The sequence below is a fragment of the Palaemon carinicauda genome, chromosome 2, assembly GCF_036898095.1.
Source record: "Palaemon carinicauda isolate YSFRI2023 chromosome 2, ASM3689809v2, whole genome shotgun sequence".
NCBI classification, from domain to species: domain Eukaryota; kingdom Metazoa; phylum Arthropoda; class Malacostraca; order Decapoda; family Palaemonidae; genus Palaemon; species Palaemon carinicauda.
The window spans coordinates 104838062-104863579 of record NC_090726.1 but is presented as its reverse complement, the minus strand read 5'-3'; the positions used below and the strand labels follow the sequence as shown (position 1 = coordinate 104863579).

At 34.1% G+C, this 25518-nt stretch overlaps 1 protein-coding gene across 1 annotated transcript in view; it reads right to left on the bottom strand.

The window, feature by feature from the left end:
• LOC137626183 (endochitinase-like) overlaps nt 1–25104 on the bottom strand; it is a 64373-nt gene extending 39269 nt beyond the window's left edge. Inside the window, exons 1-2 of the mRNA XM_068357262.1 lie at nt 24974–25104; nt 3873–3930 (exon numbers count right to left, since the gene is read on the bottom strand). Coding sequence (XP_068213363.1) covers nt 3873–3930 — 58 coding nt within the window. The 5' untranslated portion in view covers nt 24974–25104. The remainder of the gene's footprint in view (nt 1–3872; nt 3931–24973) is intronic.
• Nucleotides 25105–25518: the final 414 nt, after the last annotated feature.

Below are 25518 nucleotides of genomic sequence, written 5' to 3'. Positions count from 1 at the left end.
CCTTTAGTTTAATTCTCTGGGAATATCTACTGTAGTCATATATACCCTTAGGAAGCTACTGAAGGAACCTTCCATCAGGACGACATGGCTATCTCACCCAAAAATAGATTTTTCGCTTCGCTCAAAATCCGTTTATTATTATCATTATTATCATTATTATTATCATTATTATTATTATTGTTATTATTATTAGCCAAGTCACAACCCTGCATGGGAAAGCAGAATACCTCAAGCCCGATGGCTCTAATATGGGAAGCACCCCAGAAAGAAAAGGAAATAAGGGAATAACAAAGAGACTATATATATATATATATATATATATATATATATATATATATATATATATATATATATATATATATATATATATATATATATATATATATATATATATATATATATATATATATATATATATATAAATATATGTATGTATACATATATATATGAATATATATATATACATATATATACATATATATATGAGAGACGAACAAATTATGTGAAATATTTTAAGCTTAGTAACAACGTGAAAAAATATGTCATATATAAACTACAGAACAGATCAATGAACTGGGTTGATTAAAATATATTTGCACAAATGAATATACCGAGTAGTTATATATATACATATATATATATATATATATATATATATATATATATATATATATATATATATATGTGTGTATATATATATATATATATATATATATATATATATATATATATATGTATATATATATATATATATATATATATATATATATATATATATATATATATATATATATATATATAAATATATATATATATATATATATATATATATATATATGTGTGTATATATATACATATATATACATATATATATATATATATGAGAGACGAACAAATTACGTGAAATATTTTAAGCTTAGTAACAACGTGAAAAAATATGTCATATATAAACTACAGAACAGATCAATGAACTTGGTTAATTAAAATATGTTTGCACAAATGAATATACCGAGTAGTTATATATATATATATATATATATATATATATATATATATATATATATATATATATATATATATATATATATATATATATATATATATATATATATAAGATGCATTACTTGGCTGAGTTGGTATTTTCAGTTAATTTACGTGATTTGGTCAGAAAGATTTTAGATATCCCTATTTGACTACGTTCTGAGAGAAGAAAAAACCGACAAAACGGCATACTGGAAACAAATGCATCGCCTCATCGATTTGCTTCTGTAACGTCACAGGAGAGGGAAATCAGCAATCGAATATATCGGTGAACACACTTTCTAAGTTATTCCGTTTTGGAGTAGGGTATTCCCTTTAGAAAAGAAAGATAAAAGACGAAACAAATATAGTGGAGGGGAAAAACAAGGGCAAAATTTTAGTAGTCATTCAAGATATACTTCTTTAATATAAGGAGTATAAAATCAAATTTTACTCTCTAGCGAGTAGCGGAGATAATAGAAAAGTGAAACTATTTGTAATCTACATCACTGAGACCCACTTCAAGTAGGAACGATTGTTGAATATAGTCGGTTTTAAAATTATTAATAATAGTAGAAAATTAAATGGCGTAGGAATTTTTATTGCATCAAAGAAATAATAAAAAACTTAACAGCTGAAATAAAAGGTGAAAACCATATCCATAAGTCTCAGTGGGTTAAAAGTAACAGAAACAAAATCATATATGAGTCACTTCAATTGCTAAATAGGAAATATAAAACAACAAATTTATATGGTGAAAGAAACCGGTATAATAATTACTAACGGTATATGGAGATTCAAAGGAACCTAGAATAGAGTTGTAAAGGTTAAGAAATCAGTGATCGTGAATGCCCTAATCAGGGAAGAAGTTGAGGAAGGTATTCACAGCATGATAAAAGATGAAAATACATGAATAATCCCAAATAGGATATCAGAAGAGATAGTGTACTATGATCACTGGGCAATTTTACTCAAGATGAACTTGGTGATATTAAATTAGAAATAAAGAAAAGGCAGTTACAAAGTGGCATGGACTCGACTGAAAGTCCGCAAGGTAAAAATATAATTAGTGATCATAGCCAAAGAAAAAGGTGACATAACATTAAAGTATTCAAAACGGTAGGAAGAAACAAATGAAATAATAATAAAAAAAAAAGTAGTGTTAAACTGACAAACTGGAACAAATAACAAGTCAAAAGGGTTAAAAAAATAAAGGAAATTAAAGAAATCATTCAGTTTTTTTTTCTATTTTGGAAAGGAAAACAAGGAGACAAAGAGAAGAACATTCATTCATTCTGGAAGAGAAGGAATACTTTGTGAATTCAAAAAGAAGATAGACAGAAAATTCTTAATAACAATATTGCCAGAAGAGGAAAGGATGCAGAAATAATAGAAGTGGAAGGAATAGAGGAAGAATATTAACAATTCTATAGAGATCTATTTAATCCAGAAACTCCCCAAGGTAGAAGAAAACAACAGATTGTTTGATGAAAGTTAACAGAAAGCAATTTGATGAGATCTAGCTCAAACGAACGAAAAAATCAATAAGTAGACACCGTCGTAACAAGTCTGAAAGAGAAATACGCAATGGGCTGGCAAGGCTTTTAACACTGTGACGATAAGAATGATCGAGCAAAAAATGATAGAAATTCTGACGTTTATCTTAATAGTGATAGATGAAAAAATACTCGTATATCCCGGAAGAATGGGAGACGTTAATTTTTTCACTACTCGAAAAGGAAAGGAAATAGTTTTAGAAAACAGAAAGTGAATATTTATTATAATTTCGTGAACTACTTGAGAAAATAAGAATGAAAAATTAAAGAAAAGATTCAAGGAAGAGATGAGCAAGTTTCAATATGGAGGCATTGAAGGAAGGTTGACTGCTAATGCAGTAATTGACTATAATGCTTACATAAGACGACACAACATACATATGGTTTTGTGATGCATATGTGCTTCGATGAATTAGATCTGAAAAAAATTGCATTGTAGAGATAGAAAAGTGACAGGATGGAAAGCCCTGGTGGTGAAGGAAAAAAAAAAGGTCCTGCAGGGACCACAGAGAGCGAAGAGAATGAAGGAAGAGTATATTTGTACCCAAGCTAATGACTATAGTATCCAGTAGAATAGATGAGACCAGTCTGAGATCCTTAAAAAGTTCTTAGTCAGTACCAGTCCCCACAATATGATATATAAATAATTAACAAAGAACTAAAAACGAAAGAAGATATTAAGACAAAAGTGAAGAACGATCCAGTAAGTATAGTAAGCAATTGTACGTATCTGGGAGAATGGTACATAGAGAAATGAAACAAGGAAGTACTGTACGTATCAACAAGAAAAGAGAAAGGGTCGCGTACATGATCGAAGAATTATATAAATATGTAGACATGAAGAATGTGAGAAAAATAACATTAGGAGGGAGAAATGAAACATATGAAACAGTGGTTTTTACAACAATATTTGCTGATGTAGAGACCTGGGAGGGAAATAAGAGATAGAGAATAATATCAGAGAGCAGAGATGGTGATATACATAAGTCAGCCAAAAGTCTGAAAGATAGTTTTAATAGTTCCATAAGAAGTTACCAAAACTGATAAGGTATCATCCAAACTGATTTCATGGTAGAATGGGTGAGAATTAAAACTTAGAAATTCATTAAAACTGTTGGTTACAGTCACCGGTAAAAAAATCAACAATAATATTGAGTACAAGCTTGGATGCTTTGCGCTTACCTATAAATTGATAGAGTATGTACAAACTTATTTCGAGGCAAGAGCCGTTAGAAACCAGGAACCGAGCAAATACTACTACTACTACAAGATATTGTGGCAATATAAAAATCTTACGAGCACTAGCTGCCGAGAAGACTCCCAGGACCAGCGTTACTGCCCAGTAAGATAGCATCTGCAAAGGAGAAAAAAGTCATAAAAATAATTTTGCTTTAGCTTCACGGGATTTACTTTTAAACCATGACTTTTGTATTTAGTTTTCTTTATTTCGCCTGTAACTCGGTGTCTTTGAGTGAAAATCCCAACCATTGCTTCTGACAGGTGACTCAAAGATCACTCCCAATTAAATACAAAAGCTAATTTTCATCAATGAAATTATATAGAAATATGAGATACCAACAATGGTTAACAGTACTTATTATCAAACATAGATAAAGCAGATGCAATAAAGGATAGTTTCTTCAAGATTTGAAAGAGTTGGTCGTTGAGTAATGTGCGAAGCACCAGTTACGGCCTAACTGTTAGGCAATAACTGAGAGGCCAGTGGTTCTCAAACTATGGGTCGGGACCCAAAGTTGGGTCGCGAGATCAATTTTGATGGGTCGCAGGGACACAGGAACATTATCATGCTTTCAGTGTTTCAGTGTATTTCAGTTGCTTAATTGAATTATTCTTCTTTAACCACAAATTACTTTTGTTATGTATGTTCATCTTCCCCCCACCTCCCTCCTCCTGGGCCCCATGTAATGGTGTCTTAACCCCGAGCATGATATGAGATGCAGCCTTACGACAATGATTCCACGATTTGACAAACTGGTAAACGAGAAGCAGCACCATGGATCCCATTAATTTAGTTTTGTGGATGAAAAACAGTGCCATGAATTCTATTAATTTAGCTTTGTGAATTAAAAGCAGTGCCATAGATTCTATTAATTTAGTTTTGTGAATTAAAAGCAGTGCCATAGATTCTATTAATTTAGTTTTGTGAATTAAAAGCAGTGCCATGGATTCTATTAATATAGTTTTGGGAACGGAAAGCAGTGCCATGAATCCTGTTCGTTTAGTTTTGTGAAAAGGAAAAGCAGTGCCATAAATCCCACTAGTTTAGTTTTGTGAATGAAAAGCTGTACACATTATTTTTTTTCCAAAATAAAGTGTATATATCATTGCATGTTTTCTTTCTCTTCACTTTACTCTGGGTCGCGAAGGATTGAAATGTTTCAAATAGGGTCGCTCATGAAAAAGTTTGAGAACCACTGGGCTAGGTGAAGGCAAATTATCAAACAGACGTCGAGCTTAAGTATTAGGACTTGCGAGCAAGAACGTCTCAAAAATTCAAACAAAGTCAAACATGACCTCTCAGGTTTATACAATACTGGGAAGAGCAAGTGATAGGATAAAAAGCTGAACCGTTACAGTATGCGAGCATGTATGAAAAAGTGAGGTGCAGGAATGATTTCATCGTACATAAAGCCTGAGGCATTCTTGCATGTCATCAGTAAAGTAACTTAAGTTCATTTTTCATAATAGTTACAAAAGAATTAGATATAGATTATCTTTCAAAAAAATAAAGATAGTGAATAATTAGAGGTAAAAGGATTTCAAATCAAACCTCAAAACATTATACATTGGCTTAAGACATTTATCCCATTAATCTCTCATCACTCCAACTAAACTTCAGGATAGCGATATCCCCACATAGAAAGGGAGGTATATATATATATATATATATATATATATATATATATATATATATATATATATATATATATATATATATATATACTGTATATATATATATATATATATATATATATATATATATGTATATATATATATATATACATATATATATATATATATATATATATATATATATATATATATATATATATATATATATATATATATATACAGTATATATATATATATATATATATATATATATATATATATATATGTATTTATATGGATGTATATATACATACATATATATATATATATATATATATATATATGTATATATATATATATATATATATATATATATATATATGTGTGTACATATATATATATATATATATACATATATATGGATATATATATATATATATATATATGTATCTATATATATATATATATATATATATATATATATATATATAGATATATATATATATATATATATATATATATATATATATATATATATATATATTTACGACTAGCGAATTACGTGAATTCACAAGAGATAAACATCAGGGTATATGAGCAAAGCAATGAAAAAAGTATTGGTGATCAAAATAATACACACTTTACACAAATGAATATATTCAGTAAGAAAAAATTCCAAGAGATTAATACCAAAATGAATCACTCGAAATATTCAATCTGAACTTGACCTTAGACTAAGAAAGAAATGATACTTTGAAAAATTATACAATCACTCGTTTCACTAGAAATTAATTTATGAAAATATTTAATTTTGACAATCAATGAAAAAAGTTCACCTTTAACATTATAGAAAATAAATCAAGTTTCCATTTACATATACTTAACTGTTAATCTTATATCCTTTGGTTCACACAAGGTTAACAAACGATTAAGCAAAATAAATACACTTCAATGTTTACCCTAATCTCACAGGACCAGTCACAAAAACCAATTGATTTTTATACCATACCGGTAGTCACATATACACGGCAACTCTATCAACTTAAACTACACAAATTTCAATGTTTGAATAAACACTATTCACATTTGAGAGAAAACACTTTGCACGTTAAAGAGGAGATATCTAGTGGCTGAATAGATGCTGGAGAGGACTGTCAGACGATGGCTCTTCTGAAGATTAGGCTGGATCTCTCCGTATCCTCTGCATAGCTAGGCCATTATATAATAACTTAATTCATTCTAGTAACTTCTATTAAATCATTCTGGTGGCACTGGGGAATGGCTTTATAAGCGTAAGGTTGCTAACTAATCAATTTGAATAAAGGGTACTATCTTTGTTTGGCAAGGCAACTCTCTCAGCTAACTCTGCCGACCTCTTCTCTTAACATTAAAAAAAAATTTTAAACTTTAGTCTAGAACCTTCATGCCTCTTCCAACTACGTAGAAACATGATGCAATCCCTACCGTGTGTGTCATACAGAATACCTATCAACAAGTTTACATAAGTGTCCCAAACCATGGGCAAATAATTAATTCATAATAAATCAAGGAAACAGGGATAAGACAGATGCGATTCTGTTCTTTTAACTACATGCATTTAAATTAGAGAATACAAAGTTCATTGAGCACTTTCATAACTTCAGCAAGTAAATAATCAGTGGTAGCGACGAAAGTCAGTAAAAAGTCATTAATATGTCACCTTCTTTAAATAAATACTTAACGAGTGCTCTTACAGGTATTTAATTCAAATCTAGGTTACGGGGTTTACAAGACTATCAATAAATGGAAACCAATATAAGTTATGTTAACATTGCAACAAATATACAAGTTCTTAGCTTATAGCACAGGCGTAAACAAGGAAGGACGTTAGCCGTTAGTCGTGGCTATCTTCATACTGATCCAAGGCGTGGTAGGCTTTGGACGGCATGATTCATGGGTGCCAGAGGGGTTGGATGCCATCTCGCCTGGGGTGTCCTAGGTATGGGTATCCTTTTCAAAAGGTCAACGACCACTTTGCTAGTTGTCTCTGACCTCCTTTCCAGCAACGACAAAGTCGAAAACAACAAAATGGTCTTGTCATCCCCTATGAGGCACCAGAGGCGCCAGTCAAAGCTGACGTAGTGTCTAGTACTCGAGCGAAAGCAGCAGAATAGTTCATCAACATAACCTCAATTGTTTAATTTTTCGTCTGTTTGTGACAGACTACATGAAATTAAAATTTAATTTTTTAGTATAACATAAATTCACATATGCAGAACTGAATGAAACCATAAATAAATGAATGACGAAATTCTTATGTAATTTATATACATTACTTGATCCTACATGAGTGGAACTCACCTTACGAGCTGGCTATAAATCTCTTAACCCTGGAACGGTACGGTGGGTCATCCACGACCCCGAGCGTCAAAACAAAAGATGTTTTTCTCATGTGACTCACCCCCGTGACTGAATTTGTGGGTGATCGACCTGCATCGGTCACTTGCCTACACGCTCTAGTAGTGTCCAGACGTGCTTCGCTGTAGCTGTACTCCTTCCCAGATTTCTGAGACACGTCGGGGTCGAGCGCGACCGAGTTTACCCTTCTAAGGTAAGTTGCATAATTATCAAAGTTATTACGTATTATGAAATTGTCATGGAATGGTGCAATTTGTATAGGTTATCAGTTGTGGAAAATCTTGGTGGATGGTTTGGCTACCACGTGCAGGTTTCTTTTTTTAGTTGAAATGCCGTTCATCACCACGAGGACCATTTTACCGCGAGTGCCCCTTTTTCAGTTTTTTGCATTTTTTGGCCAAGTCATTTTTCCGTAAGAAAATGCCAAATAGTGTCGCAAAACTTTTGCTTTTTTAGTGTTGGAAAGTATGTCTAGATGAGCTGGCTACCCATGCGTGACTTTGTTTTTGTCAGATACGCCGTAGATATTGGTATGTGGCGTATTTTCCTGCGGTTGCCATTTCTGTTTTTTTTTCAATATTTGTAAAAATTTACTACGGAATAAGGAATTGCCACATAGTATTGATTTTTTTTCATGTTTATTTGTTAGAAAGTGTGCCTTGATGGTTGTGCTAACACGTGCATGTCTTTTTTTTATCTGAGATGCCGTATATTAGAATGTTGGCCATTTTTCCGCGAGTGCCCCCTTTTCAGTTTTTTTCATTTCTTGGCCAAGTCATTTTTCCGTGAGAAATTAGCAAATAGTATCGCAAAACTTTTATTTTTATAGCATTGGAAAGTGTGTATAGATGATCTGGCTACCCATGCGTGACTTGGTTTTTGCCAGATACGCCGTAGATATTGGTATGTGGCGTATTTTCCTGCGGTTGCCAATTTCTGTTTTTTTTTCAATATTTGTAAAAATTTACTACGGAGTAAGGAATTGCCATATAGTATTGATTTTTTTTCATGTTTATTTGTTGGAAAGTGTGTCTTGATGGTAGGGCTACTACGTGCATGTCTTTTTTTTTATCTGAGATGCCGTATATTAGAATGTTGGCCATTTTTCCGTGAGTGCCCCTTTTTATTTGTTTTACATTTTTTTTGCTTAGTCATGTTACCGTAAGGAATTGGCAAGTAGTGTCGCGAAACTTATATTTTTATAGTGTTGGAAAGTGTTTCTAGATGATCTGACTACCCATGCCTATCTTTTTTTAGCCAGATATTTCGTATATATAGGTATGTGTTCGATTTTCCTGTGATTGCTATTTTTTCGTTTTTTCCCATTTCTTTCAAAATTTCTACGTACTAAGGAACTATCACAGAGTAATGATTCATTTAGATGTTTATTTGTCGGAAAATGTGCCTTGATGGTTTGCCTAGCACGTGGATGAAATTTTTTTTTTCTGAAATGACCACCATTAGCACGTTGCCATTTTTCATCGAGTGCCCCTTTTTATTTATTTTGCATTTTTTTGCTTAGTCATGTTACAGTAAGGAATTGGCAAGTAGTGTCGCAAAACTTATATTTTTATAGTGTTGGAAAGTGTTTCTAGATGATCTGGCTACCCATGCCTATCTTTTTTTTTTAGCCAGATATGGCGTATATATAGGTATGTGTTCGATTTTCCTGTGATTGCCATTTTTTCGTTTTTTTCCCATTTCTTTCAAAATTACTACGTACTAAGGAACTATCACAGAGTAATGATTCATTTAGATGTTTATTTGTTGGAAAATGTGCCTTGGTGGTTTGCCTAGCACGTGGCTGAAATTTTTTTTTTCTGAAATGACCACCATTAGCACGTTGCCATTTTTCATCGAGTGCCCCTTTTTATTTATTTTGCATTTTTTTGCTTAGTCATGTTACCGTAAGGAATTAGCAAGTAGTGTCATAAAACTTATATTTTTATAGTGTTGGAAAGTGTTTCTAGATGATCTGGCTACCCATGCCTATCTTTTTTTTTAGCCAGATATGGCGTATATATAGGTATGTGTTTGATTTTCCTGTGATTGCCATTTTTTTGTTTTTTCCCATTTCTTTCAAAATTACTACGTACTAAGGAACTATCACAGAGTAATGATTCATTTAGATGTTTATTTGTCGGAAAATGTGCCTTGATGGTTTGCCTAGCACGTGGCTGAAATTTTTTTTTCTGAAATGACCACCATTAGCACGTTGCCATTTTTCATCGAGTGTCCCTTTTTATTTATTTTGCAATTTTTTGCTTAGTCATGTTACCGTAAGGAATTGGCAAGTAGTGTCGCAAAACTTATATTTTTATAGTGTTGGAGAGTGTTTCTAGATGATCTGGCTACTCATGCATGACATTGTTTTTTTGCCTCAGATATATTGGTAGGGGATCCATTTTTCATCGAATGCGTATTTCTAATTTTTTCTAATTCTTTGCAGTTATCAAAATGGCGAACAGGAGACAATCATTGGGCTTGGATGCCATAAATCAGCTCTTAGAGCAGTTTGATAGTGATGTGGATGATGCATTGGAGATCGATGACGTCACTGACGATGAATATGTAAATGTCGATGAGTTGGAGCAGGAGGTCAGGCAGGAACAGGAGGTGACCCAAAATCCTGAAATTATCGGCTTAGGGAATGGAGATGGAGAAGCCGACGACGATGTGGGGGAGGAAGAGGGGGTTGGGGCTTTTGGTTCTCATGTTGTCCCAGCCAGCAAAATAACAACTCCTGTGCCATCTACTTCACGTGGTCAGCCCCCAGTAACGGTACCTCAGCTCACGCCAGTGGAGGAGAGAAGCAGAAAGAGGAGAAGGGGGGATCTACAGGCAGCCAGGGGGACGGCAATCACCCAGATAGATGCTGAATCGGTTCAAGGTCGCGACGGTACTGTTTGGCATAGAGACCCAAATGCCACCCTCCCCCATATGTTCACACCAAGGATTGAGCCTGGGGGTCCTACTTCTCTCACGTTGGGAACGAGCAAAGTGTCCGACATTTTCTCGCTCTTTTTGAGAGACCGCATGCTAGCCGAGGTTGTTTTGCATTCTAATGAACGCCTTGCCCTATTGAGGAGTCATTACCATCATAAGGGCAACGTTGCCCTCAGGGACATTGACCTGAGGGAACTGAAGGCGTATATTGGTATCCTAATAATGACGGCAGTTCGGGCGGACAACCATACACCGACCTGGGACATGTGGAACCTCACAGAGGGAAATCCTTTGTACAGATGTACAATGAATGAGCGTCGTTTCACCCTGTTGGTGAGGGTAATTCGCTTCGATGATTCGGCCACCAGAGTAGAGAGGGTGAAAACGGATCGCCTCGCACCCATTAGAAAACTCTTCGATCACGTGGTGACCAATTGTCGAAGCAATTATAGCCCAGGACCACATCTGACTGTGGATGAACAGCTTGTCCCTTTCCGGGGGCGCTGTCCATTCAAGATGTACATTCCAAATAAACCTGCTAAGTAAAATTCTTTGTTTTTTATATTTGCACATGTTATCATTGTTTTGTATTTATAAAAAAAATTTTATTTATTATATATATATATATATATATATATATATATATATATATATATATAGATATAGATATAGATATAGATATAGATATATATATATATATATATATATATATATATATATATATATATATATATATATATATATATATATATATATCTATATCTATATCTATATATATATATATATATATATATATATATATATATATATATATATATATATATATATATATATATATATATATATATATCCATTTTGTGAAGTAAAGAACTTGCTATATGATTTATGTATCTAAATTATAATATATCATCTATTCTATCTCTATCTATCTCTATGTATAACTTGTTCATTTATTTATCTGATAATTTATCTTTCGTATTTGTAAATGTTTTTCTTATATATTTATTACTATTATTATTATTATTATTATTATTACTATATTGATTAGTAATATAATTGTATATTGTGTATTTTTTTTTATTTTTTTTTTATCTTTTTACCTTTATTAGTTACTAATTCCATTTCCCTTCTTCTAGGTATGGTATCAAGATTGTATTGGCATGTGATGCCGATACCCATTACATGTGTAATGCGATTGCCTACTTGGGGAAGGACACTGTCCAGATACCAAGAGGATCGACGCTTGGAGAAGTTTTTACGTCTGATCTTGTGGCACCTTTTCAGAGAAGTGGCCGCACAGTGACGACGGATAACTTTTTCACGACGCTACCGCTCGCTTTGTCACTCTTGGATAAGGACATGCATTTGTGTGGCACCATTCGCCAAAAGCCTTATATTCCTAAGGAACTTATGGAGAAGGTGCTTCCCCCAAAGGACTCAGTGGCAGTGTTCAATTACGAACACAATCTAACTCTACAGTGTCAGCAAATTAGTAGGACTAAGAAGGTGATGCTGTTGAGTTCCCTGCATCATGATCCGTCTGAAGTCGAAAAAAGGAAGACCAACATTCAGATGTTTTATAATGAGACCAAGGGAGGTGTAGACACATTCGACCAGCTGTGTTCTACATCTAGTTGTATTCGTAAGTCACGACGCTGGCCTCTGACTCTCTTTTACGGGATATTGAATAAAATAATGGTAAATTCTTATATTCTCTATACGTGCTTGCCCTTCGCCAAGACAATGCCAAAGCGAACATTCCTCAGAGATATCGCCTACGAGTTGTGTGCTCCCCAGGCAATATATCGGTATCTAACGTCACACAGTTTGTCGAAGGGACTCCGTCAAATCATGGTGGATACTTTCAAGATACCTGAGCAGGAACCACCAAGACCTCGAATTGCCGTTGGCCACATAAAACTCCCTAAAAGGATTCGCTGTCACAGCTGCCCACCTAGGGATGACCGCAAGACAAACACTGCGTCTCTCCTGTGCAAGAGTCCTGTTTGTCTGATCCACCAGAGTGTCCTCTGTCCAAACTGTAGCGTCTGTCCAAACTGTAACGCAGCGTTATTTGTAAGTTACAACATGAAAATGTTGTTTACTTCTTTTTTGATTGAATATAATCAAATTTTATTAGCTAAAATATTATTATTGTTTTACATTTTTTTTTCGATTTTATTTCCCTTCAAAAATTTTTTTGGGGGTCAGAATTCTAATTTTATATTCGTAAAATAATCGACAATCATCCAGCAACCCACCATACAATTTTTATGCATATCCAAGAATAATTAGATTAGTAAATAACACCTTGAAATTGACATACCCTTCCTACATTTCAGGTGGCAGATTAGGGAGTCTGAGTCAGTGTGATTGGCGGCCATTTTGTGGACATATCCGAAGCGTAAGTTGCCCTATCTATATATATATTCTTGTTCCCTATAGAATTTGTGATATTTTGGTATATTTTTACCTGCATAAATATCATATTATATATTAAATATATGTATTTTTTTACGATATTTCTAAGTACTCAAAAAATGACCTTTAGATATGGCCCCTGATAAAAATGTAATTTACAGAATAATGAAGATTTTTTTACATATTTCTATTTTAGGATAATATATGTTTATTCCCTAAAAAAATTAGCCAATTCCTATTTCATTTGGGTACCCAAAAAAATTCATGAAATTTGGACACATTTTTTTGGCCAAAAAAAAGTTACCCTTTTTTTCTCATTTCAGATCTTCACCTCCATGGGTCTGACTTCATCCAAAATATATCAAGATGTGTCCTAAACATTCAAGAATCAATTCCTAAAAGGATTTTTGTAAATAAGAGTAATTTTTTTTTTATGAATTTTTATGTAAGGTCTTTTTTTTCTACTTATTTGTTAAAATATTTATAATAAATAGTTTTACTGCAGATGAGTAGTATTTATCTTTACAGTAGTTTTAACCATCCATTGAATTTTTTTTTTGGCAAAAAAAAAGGAAGGTACTGGAAAAACAGATTTTTCAATAATTTTTTTTTTTTGCGTCGGGGTTGCGCGCGTCCGAGTATACCCTTAAAGGGGTGTCCGAGGAGCGTACCTATCCAGGGTTAAATCCACAAAATAAAATATGTGAATAAAATATCTACTTTCATGTAGACCAGCTTTGTAAGATAGCTCCCCTCAAAGAGATTATTTAATCCAAGCCTTAATTCACTGATTCAGCCCAAGATAAATAATCTACAACCACGTCATCTTTAACTGATATATGCTTCACATTAATACAATATGGTTGCAAAATTAAAGATCATATAGTTAACCTTTGATTATTATTCTTCCTTTTTATTAAGAAAAGTTAAAGGATTGTAATTTGAATAACCCGTATTTTCTTCATTCTTTTGTCTATTCACATAAACTTCAAACTTCCTTATCGATGTGATTAGCGTTATTAGTTCCCATTTCACTGTCGAGTAGGCTCGTTGATGTTTCTTTAGCTTTGATGACATAAAACAGACGAGGTGAAGAATTCCTTACTTGCCTTCTAGCAATAGGACATCTCCAATCCCATTATCCAAAGCATCCACTCTGATAAGGAATTTCTTGATGAAATCCGATGCTTGCAGTATCGGTTTCGATATTAATATGGTCTTCTTTTGACTTTTCCTTGTTCCTGGTATTTCAATAACGTAGGTCAGGTCTCTGATCTCCAAAATCCGGAATGGCCCTTGGAACTTGTGGGTGAGTGGAAATCTCTTTATCGGTAAGTAAACCAACAACTGGTCTGTAATCGGAATCTAATTTTTGTACCAAACCTTTTTTTCATTTTTCCTTGGCTCGTTTTCAGGTTTTCCAGGTAAAATTTTCTTGTCTCGCTGATCTTTTTCCTCAAATTTTTTTATATATTCTCCATCCATTTCCCTTCGATCTTTATATTTTTCTACCAGCATTTTAATCGTTCCTTTGCTTAAGGGTTCTACTCGTGCTTCAAACGGGTGTAAGGGAGGGATCTAGGACAACTGCCCCCGAGACAACTGCTCCCGGGACAGTTGCCCCCCGACAACTGCCCCCAGGACAATTGGCCCCGTAGGACTACTGCCCCCCGGAAAATTGCCCCCCATATTGTCATTTACGTAATTACTTTTTAGTAACAATTTATGAAGATATTCTTCCTAATTACATATTCGGTCATTGAAGAAATAATTGTATCTATTTCCTAAATTTATTACCATTTATGTAGTTATTTCCTAATTAGGTAATCGGTCGTACGATTTATAGTTTATTTTCGAAAGCTATCGCCAATTGGCTAATTCTGTATAGTCAAACAAATGTTTACAAAAAAAAAAAAAAAAAAAAAAAGTAAGAAGGATCCAGTGTCTAATCGGTCGTAGGATTATGGCTTATTTTTCGAAAGTAAGAAGGATTATGTGTCTAATCGGTCGTACGAGTTATAGTTTATTTTTGAAAGCTATCGCCAATTGGCTAATTCTGTATAGTCAAACAAATGTTTACAAAAAAAAAAAAAAAAAAAAAAAAAAAGTGAGAAGGATCCCGTGTCTAATCGGTCATATGAGTTATAGTTTATTTTTGAAAGCTATCGCCAGTTGGCTAATTCTGTATAGTCAAACAAATGTTTACAGGGGAAAAAAAAGTAAGAAGGATCCAGTGTCTAATCGGTCGTAGGATTATGGCTTATTTTCGAAAGCTTTCGCCAATTGGCTAATTCTGTATAGTCAAACAAATGTTTACAAAAATAAAGAAAGTTAGAAGGATCCAGTGTCTATTCAGAAATATAAGAAGTAACATAACCCATCATGGAGTTCGTCAAAAGTGGACGTGGAAAAAGAGTATCATTATCGTTTTCGTCGTATGTGATATTCCTATGTTTCCTGTCTCGTGCGGTACGGCGATCACTTCTCTTCTCAACGGTACAGGAATCAATATCTGATGGTATATGCTGCATTCACCATTCCCAGGGATATCGGTGGTTCTCTGCATCTTCATAAGTAATCCATCCTTGACGTAATAACAGGTGGGAGACTGGTGTGCCTCCGTTTCATCCACCACACGGTACACTAGTTCTGTTAACTTCGTACTTTTCCATTGCAATCCTATCAGCCTTTTGCGACTCACTTGTCCTACTTCTAACGCTGAGTTTTCTATTTCTTCTAAATCCATTGCCCCCTTGTCTTCCTGTTTACTCCCCTCTCATTCCTCTTCTTTTGTGCTCTCTTGGGAGCTCTCATCTTGCGTACTACCATGGGATACCTCTTCTTCCGTAAATAAATCCGCCAAGTTCGTCGTTCTTTCAGTTTCTCTCTCTTTTTCTGCAACTATTTTCTTTGTCATAATCCTAGTCACCACACATCTAGGAAACATACATAGGTAATCCTTCTCCAGTTCAGTCGTAGGACTATAATTGAGTGGTTTCTCCATTACAGTGGGATAAGGCACAGACGGCCCTCCACCAACCTCATTTCCAAGTAGGACTTCACTACTCCAACAGCCAATGAATCCTTTACCGCAAAATCAAAATAACATGTCACCAACTCGCATGACAGTTCTATACAACAAATAGGAGTAACCTACTCACCTCCTACTCCCTTCAAAATGACCGAATCTTCTGTGAGAGACTGTTCCACCAATGGGTGTACACCTAATGTCACTATGTTATGATTAGATCCTGTGTTGCGCAATATCTTGTCAGGGGTCTGCTCGCTCGCATCCAGAGCGGCTAATATACCTTCATAAAGGCATCCACGCTGTTTGCGGTTGTCTTGTTCATCGTGTAAACGTTAGCTGGCTTTCTTTCCTCATCGACCTTTGCCGTTGTATTCTTTGTTTTCGTATTCTGTGGAGTTGAATTATCCTTGACCACTTTTGCGACTGCATTCGGTTCATTCGACCAACATTCCTTTATGATATGGCCGTTTTTGTCACACTTATATCAGACAATATTAATCTTCTGAACACCTTTTACAACACCTGAAGGAGGACGATTCGACGATTGTTGCTGTGGTACTATCGCATTCTGCTTTGGAATAAAACCAATGGTACTTACGATGTAACTATTGAACTTGTTCCCATAGTTATTACTGAACTGGTTTCCATGGTTCGGTGAATACTTGACACTTGGTCAGAACGAGGGTTGAAACTTCATACCCGAGGAGAGTTTATGACTGATGATATATACAGTATATAATCTTCACTCAGCGAAGCATTTTTATCAAGTGTCTTCACCTCTCTCTCTCAAGTACTTTCGAATATGTTCATGAATTCTTCGTAAATATTGTTCCAGCACTATCAGTTCTTCTAAATTAGACGGCTCTCACACTTTGGAAGCCTCTATCCATTTCCTAAAACTTCGTCATAACTGATAAGTGTAATCTAGGAAAGTAATTTTTTCGTGTATCATCTGATACACTTGCAGCTCACTCCTCTTAACTTCTTGATACTCCTTCCTCTGGTCCTGAGATAATGCACAATACTCATTGCGTCCTTTTCCAATAAGGACACTCTGCAATAACAGAGACCATTTATCTTCTGGCCATTCCACCGTCGACACGACCGTTCCAAAATGATCAAAGAACTCGTTGGGAGATTCTCTGTGAATTTCGGGACCAGCCTCTGTGCCTTTGCCACATTAAACATGGCATCATGCATAGCAGGTATCACATGTGTCTGAGTTTGGGACAACCTTGCACGAGCATTCAACAGTTCCAATTCCCTTGCATGTCTTAGTTCTTTCCTCTCTCTTTCTTCCATTTTCCTTACATGTCTTGCCATTTTTCTCACTTCTTCTTGCTCCCTTTCTTCCCATCACGTCTCTTCTCTCTCTCTTTCCTCCCATCTTGCAATTTCTCTTTCTTCCATTTATCCTGTATGTCTCTCTCTCTCTCTCTCTCTCTCTCTCTCTCTCTCTCTCTCTCTCTCTCTCTCTCTCTCTCTCTCTCTCTCTCTCTCTCTCTCTCTCATTCTGCCATCATCTTCAACCTAATCAAATTCTCTTTTGCTGCAATTTGCCTAATCTCAGATTACTTTCGTCTCTGATAATTGCATCTCTACGAATTCTGCTTTCATTCTCCAAAAGGTCGCGAGCTGCTGCAATATCTTCTTCTGGCAACTTTCCTGAGTTTATTAATGCTTTCAAGGCTACATACTTGATTTGGGCTTTAATCATTTCACCAATTGCATTGCCATCACATGCCATTGAGATAGCAAGCAACTGAGCTTTAGTTACATTAGCGTCCAAAAATTCCTGAACAATTGGGTTTTCCAAAATTCCCGTACATTTAACTGCGCCATCTTCTTCGTTAAAAAAAAATCCTACCTCTCTAATAAATATATCTTATCCTATAAACACTAAACTGATCAAACCTTTAATAATAAAAAACACGGCTCTTTTATGACCAATATTTAAAACAGACTCGCTCGATCCTAGGTCTGGGCACCAAAAAAAAATATATATTGAGTTTAGAGAATTACGCAAATTCTCAAGCTATAAAACATACCGATTTTCAATTAGATAATTTGATACACAAGAGAAAAACTGAGCTCTGAGAATAATACACAACTCCCAGATAATGATATATATGAACACTGAATATTGTGAAGTGAGTTGAGTTCTACCCTCCCAAGTAAAACTGTTTGCAGTTCATATATCTTTTTTTTTGTAAACAGCTCCGCTCTCGTGAATTCCCGTTACACATAACCACAGAGAGGCCTCAGTCCAAAAGGAGGTCTTTGTCTGCACTATGTAGGCTCACAGGCATTAATTACCAGGCACTTGACTTTCCCCTCTTTTTCCAAGGTCAACCACAAGATATAAGCCAGATGTGAGAGCAAGGTTTTCTCATAGAGAAGACAAAGCACCCATAAAGAAAAGGACACTTGGTCATGATTTGCCATCACCCAGAAAAGGAAGGTGTGGTCACGGATGCCATTGGACCTCAAGCCTTGAAGACCACCCTATGAACTCAAAATTGACCAATCAAGAGGAAAAAGGGGATGGCACCAAAATATCACCTTCTCGGCTTAAGGCCTTTATCAAAAAAAGAAGTCAGTTCCTGCCCGAGACCGTTTGGAAGCAGTTGCCACCCAAGAGAGCGAGAGAGAGTGTGTGCTCCCCTCAGGACACAAGCCATCCAAGCTCCGCATGGTTGGACTCCGCATGAGTCGCTGAAACTCATGTGTAACTCAAGGATCCACCCTTCCCCTTTCTTGTCCACAACGGAGATTTGAGATAGTTTACATCCCAAGTACACCTACACCAAAGGAAATTCAGATAAGTACCTTGACCTGTGAGAGGGAGAAAGTTAACAAATGCAAAACGGAAGGGTTTCGTTGATGGGAATTCTAAAAAAGCGTAGTTGGAAAATAGCTTTGGGAATAATTTTCTCTTTAATTCTGTGTCAGCCATTCACATCCAGGATCATTTTGTTTTTTAAAGGAGGAGTGTAAACCAAGTTAACTTATGTTCAAGTGTTATGAATTAAGGATTTTTTCTTTTGACTTTAAAGTCTGAAGTGAGGGTTTTGTTGTTATGGCACATACAAAGTAGGCCAAGACAATAGTGAACATTATTTCTCTTTTTATATGGTCAACCTTGTATTCTCTTTTCTAACATAATTATTCTTTTGACATTTATGTTCTGTAGTTTTTCATTGTATTAAGTGATTTGCAGAATGTAGAAATTAAGTGGTATTTACTTTTTCTTTTTATTATGCATCTAATTTGCTGGAGCAAATTGAACTTAATGTTTTGTCTTTCCTTTTTAACTTCAATCATTTTGATTTATTAACTTTATACAGTCGAAAACATTTCCAGTTTTGAATTGTCATTGTATGTTTTTTTCCTTAAGAATCTTACAAACATTTTTCTTTTTTTCTTCGTTTGTGAAATAAACTTAGTTATGTATTAGATTTTATAACAGAGTTTTTTGTCCATGATTAGACTAGGGAGAGAGGTCAGTCTGTTCTTACATGTTACAAACCCCATATATTCCAACGAGGTGCAGCTCCAAAATAATATAAATGAACTCGGGAAAATCGAACCCTTAATAACATAACGGGTTCAGTCCTTTTAAAAGACATTACAGTGTCAATTAGGCGAGCTGGTTGATACGACGATACAGTGTCAAGTAGAGAGTCTGATTGGTACTCTATTTAAAGAGCGTAGCCTGCACGTTACGTCACAATATCTAAAGGTTTCTTTACTTTACACTCAAAGCAAAACTGGCTGATTACTTTACATTTAACGGGAACTATTTTTAAATCAACCTCTTACTTCGGTTCTTAGTCGGGGGATACGAGCAAAGCAGTGGGAAAATTTTTGGTAATTGAAATAATACATACTTTACTAAAATAAATATATTCAATAGAAAAAAAAAATCCAAAAATTAACACTAAAATAAAGCACTCGAAATATTAAATCTGAACAAGATCATAGACTTAGTCTAAAAACAATACTTTTAAAAAATTATGCAATCACTAGTTTCCCTAGAAATTGATTTATGAAAATCTTTAATTTTGACATTAATGAAAAAAGTGGACACTTTAACACTGTATAAATGAATCTAGTTTACACTTACATATACTTAACTGTTATTCTTAGGTCCTTTGGCTCACACAAGGTTACCGAACAGTTAAGAAGCAAAATAAATATACTTCACTGTTTAACCTAATCTCACAGGGCCAGTCACAAAAGCCAATTAATTTTTATAATATACTGGTACTCACATACACAAAGCACTTCTTTCAACTTAATCCACAAAAATTTCAATTCTTGAACAAACACTGTTCATGTGTGAGAGAAAACACTATGCACGTTGGAGAGGAGATACGTAGTGGCAGAATAGATGCTGGAGAGGACTGTCGGACGATGGCTCTTCTGAGGGTCAGGCTGGCTCTCTCTGTCTCCTCTGCATTGCTAGGCCCTTATATATTGATATAATTCATTCTATTAACTTCTATTAAATCATTCTGGTGGCATTGAGGTATGGCTCTAGCGGCATAAGTATGCCAACTTAGCAATTTGAAGAAAGTGTACTATCTTTGTTTGGCAAGGCAAGTCTCTCTGTTAACTCCTGCCACATCCTCTCATAACATTTAGGAAAAGTTAAACTTTAGTCAAGAACCTTCATGCCTCTTCCAACCACGTGGAAACATGATGCAATCCCTAGTGTTTATGTCATACAGCGTACCTTTTAACGAAGTTACATAAGACTTCGTAACAAAACTTGGTGAAATAAAAATTCAATTCTTTAAAATAACGTAAATTCACATATTTGGAACTGAATCCAAATATAGATAAATGAATAACGAAAGTCTTATGTAATTCACACACATTACTTAATCCTAGGTGAATAGAACTCACCTCACGAGCTGCTATACATCTCTTAAATACACAAATAAAATACGTGAATAAACTATTCTACTTTGATGTAGCCCAACTTTGTAAGAATATTTATATGTATGCATATTTATATGAACATATTTTTATCATTATTATTATTAATATTATTATTATTATTATTATTATTATTATTATTATTATTATTATTACTAGGTAAACTTCATCGCTAGTTCGAAAAGCAACATGTTATAAGCACAAGACATTCAACATGGAAAAATAGCCCACTGAGGAAAGGAAATAAAGAAATAAATAAACGATTTATGGAGTGATGAACAATTTAAATAAAATATTTAAAAACGAGTAACACCATGATAACAGAGATTCCACATAAAAATTATAAAAAGACTTATATCACCCTGTTTAACATAAAAACATTTTCTGCAAGTTTGAACTTTTGAAGTTCGATTGATTCAACTACCCGATTAGGATGATCATTCCACAACTTGTCACAGCTGGAATAAAACTTCAAGAGTACTGTGTATTATTGAGCATTATGATGGAGAAGGCCTGACATCAGAATAAATAGCATGCCTAGTATTATGAACAAGGGGGAACTGTCCAGGTAGATCGGAAAGTAAAGGATGGCCAGAGTTATGAAAAATATTATGCAACATGCATACCGAAATAATTGAACGACGGTGCCAGAGATTAATATCTAGATCAGGAATAAGAAATGTAATAGTCCCTACGTTCCTGTCCAACAAATTAAGATGAGAATCAGCATCTCAAGACCATACAGAAGAAAAATACTCGAAACAAGGCAGAATGAAAAAATTAAAACACTTCTTCAGAATAGATTGATCACTGAAAATCTTTAAAGACTTCCTTAATAACCCAATTATTTTGCAACTGAAGAAATCACAGACCTAATGTATTTCTCAAAAGCAAATATGTAGTCGAGAATCACACCTAAAATTTCAAAAGAGTCATACAAAGTTAAAGAGATCCGGATGTTGAGTAGCCACTGTCCTTGAACTACTTACAATCATACTTTGAATTTTGTTAGGATTCAACTTCATACCCCATAATTTGCACCATACACTAATTTTTTCTAGATCTCTATTAAGTTTTTCAGCAACCCCAGATCTACATTCCGAGGATGGAATTGGTGTAAAGAGAGTAGCATCCTCTGCATATGTAATGAACTTGTTTTCTAGGCCAAACTATATCTCATGTGTATATAGTATGAAAAGTAATGGGCCGAGAACACTGCCCTGGGGAACACTATATATCACATTCCTATACTCACTATGGTGTCCATCAACAATTACTCTTTGCGATCTATTACCTAAAATTTCAACAATGATGCTAACAAACGACCCACCCACTCCCAACTGCTTGAATTTCAAAACAAGGGCCTCGTGATTAACACTGTCAAGGGCGGGCATTAAAATCAAGTGTGTATGCGTGTGTGTTATTTTCAAGACAGAATAAAAGTGAACCTAACAAGATGAATGAATATATATATATATATATATATATATATATATATATATATATATATATATATATATATATATATATATATATATATATATATATATATATATATATATATATATATATATATATATATATATATATATATATATATATATATGATACAGAAGAGAAAAACCTCTTTCAGGTCACGCCCAGATGCATTGCCAGACGTGTAACTATGGCTGTAAATAGCCTTTATCAATTTTCTCATATGACATTTTTTATAAAAATTGGCTTACTTCTTCATCTCTGCCTTGTTTCTTGGCCAAAATAAATGCTTAGCAATCTTCCAATCACTTTTATTTCAAAAGGAACAGATTAACATAAATCGCTCTTCATAGTTTATATGAAAGATCTGTTTTAATGTTTTAACTGATCTTGAGATATTTTATATTTCTTATATAATGTTTCTCATATGTAATATATTTCTTTCTTTATTTCCTTTCCTCAATGGCCTACTTTCCCTGTTGGAGCCTTTGGGGTTGTAGCATCCTGCTTAGCTAACAATGATAATAATTACAACCATTATCGATAAAAACGGGAGATATAAGAAAAGGAAACATATGATTATCCCTTTTTAATAATACCATTGACAACATCCTCAAAACTCTGCATTCATGATAGAATTTTCGTTTTTTACTTTTTTTTTCGTTTTTAAAGAACATCACTGTAAAAATACGTAACTGATAAGTATGATAATGTACGTCTAGTTCCACTGGCCTCGCTTATTTCAAAAGAGAAATAAGGAAAACTTCTAGTGGTTGAAGAACATTTAATGTAATTTTGATAGACATTGTGGACCATTGCCAAAGATTAATAGTGGTTATCAGCACGTTTTTACTATAATGGATTAAAGTCCAGGTACCCAGAAACAATGCTGCTTCGGAATGCTCATATAACTTATTGATTTCTATATTAGGTTTGGATTGTCAAAATATGTTCAATCTGACAATGGGAGTAGTTTTCTGTGTAAAAAGTTTTCTTGAACAGCTGAAAGAGTTCAATCATGTGACTTCTTCACCATACCACCAAGAGAAAATTATTTTGGGGGGTAAAGATCAATGAAATGGGATAAGGCAATGCCTTATTTACTTCTTGCGTTTATGTCTGTATCATGCAGTATGATCAATTTTTTTTTCAGTTTCAGCTAATGTTTGGTCAGAAGGTAGGATGGCCTTTGAATATTCTTAAAGAAAGTTGGGAAGATAATCACCAAAAATTAGCTTGTTAGCATGCCTGAAAGAGTTTAAGGAAAAGCCTTAGGCAGATTGGAAAATACCAAAGAAAACTTAAAAGTTGGGCAAGGTAAATTGAAGAACTTTGATATGAAAGCTAGAATAAGCGAATTTAAAGTTACGGATAGAGTACTAGTTTTCATACCAATCTTTGGTAATCCTATAGGAGTAAAGTTTTCAGTTCCATGGAAGATAGCCAGTGGGGTGTTAGGTTCAACGATTGTAGCCTACACGACGTACTGTAGATTATGCAAATCTACTTAAAACGTTTACCAAACAACAGCAAAACATTAAGAGCAAATGAAAATGATACCCAACATGCAAAAAAATATAACTATATTTAAGATTTGACATAAGTATTTACAGTATTTTACATGATCCATCGAATAATCACGGAAAACCAAAAACTAAATATACAGGAGATCTTACGAAGAAGTAGGTCTAGACATGAGTTCACAAACTTCTATCCAGTGAGGAACAGACATCGGGGTATATAGCTTCTGATGACGAAGAGATAGATTACTGAACTTCTTTATATTCTTTAAGATACTCTACCGTAATGTGTAGTCCCTATATTTCAGAGTCACAGAGCGTGTGGCTGAAAATGTCTCCAAGCTCCAGCGGTATATAGGTCTCCAATAAGATCAGCTGGGAAGTCAAATGGAGGGAGTAGTGAGTGTGCAAACCGGAAGTGGGCCCAGAAGTCATGGTAGACTTATCTAAGATCTACATACTTTCTTTAGACTTTGTGCTTATCCAAGGTCTATACTGTAGACCTTAGGCTTATCTCGATTCACTGTCATCTACAACCCTTGAGCATCTACTGTAGAATATCCAAGTAATTTGAAAGTCAACGAGAGACTTAAAAATCACATGTTATGCCAATCACTCTGGACAATAAATCCTCTTTGGGATCTAAGTCTTCTATTTGCCCCGCCTCCCATAATAATAATAATAATAATAATAATAATAATAATAATAATAATAATAATAACATGATAGTAATGATAGTAACAATACGTAAGATATGCAGAATCCTGTAGAGATGAACCTGTAAAATTTAGAAATCATTGAATCCTCACCTGATTGGATGATCAAAGAAGCCGTAAGGGAACTGTACAAAACTTCAATCGAAATCAGTGCCTTTGTCCACAATCTGACAAGTAGTGTAAATTGTTTCTGTGACCTTATTTATATACATACAGTATTTGTGTGGATGAAAAATTATAACAAATTGAATTTGTCGTCTTTTATCATCGTGGGAAAGTATCAAGATGTTTGCCTCATAGATGGTCGTTCAATAATTTTTTTTTTTTTTTGGGGGGGGGCCTTTTCATATATATATATATATATATATATATATATATATATATATATATATATATATATATATATATATATATATATATATATATATATATATATTCATCTTATCTCAGATCAAATGTATGCAGACGTCTGGGACATTTCTTCAGAGGTCATGAAGTCCAATAGAGAAGCACGTGTTCAGTGAATGATCATTTAATATTTTTCTAGCTATATTGGCTCATTTCATTCCAGTCATTTCTGCAGTTAAAAATAAAGATCTGAGCAGAAAGCGTGACAAGGTTGAACTTTTCCAAAGACG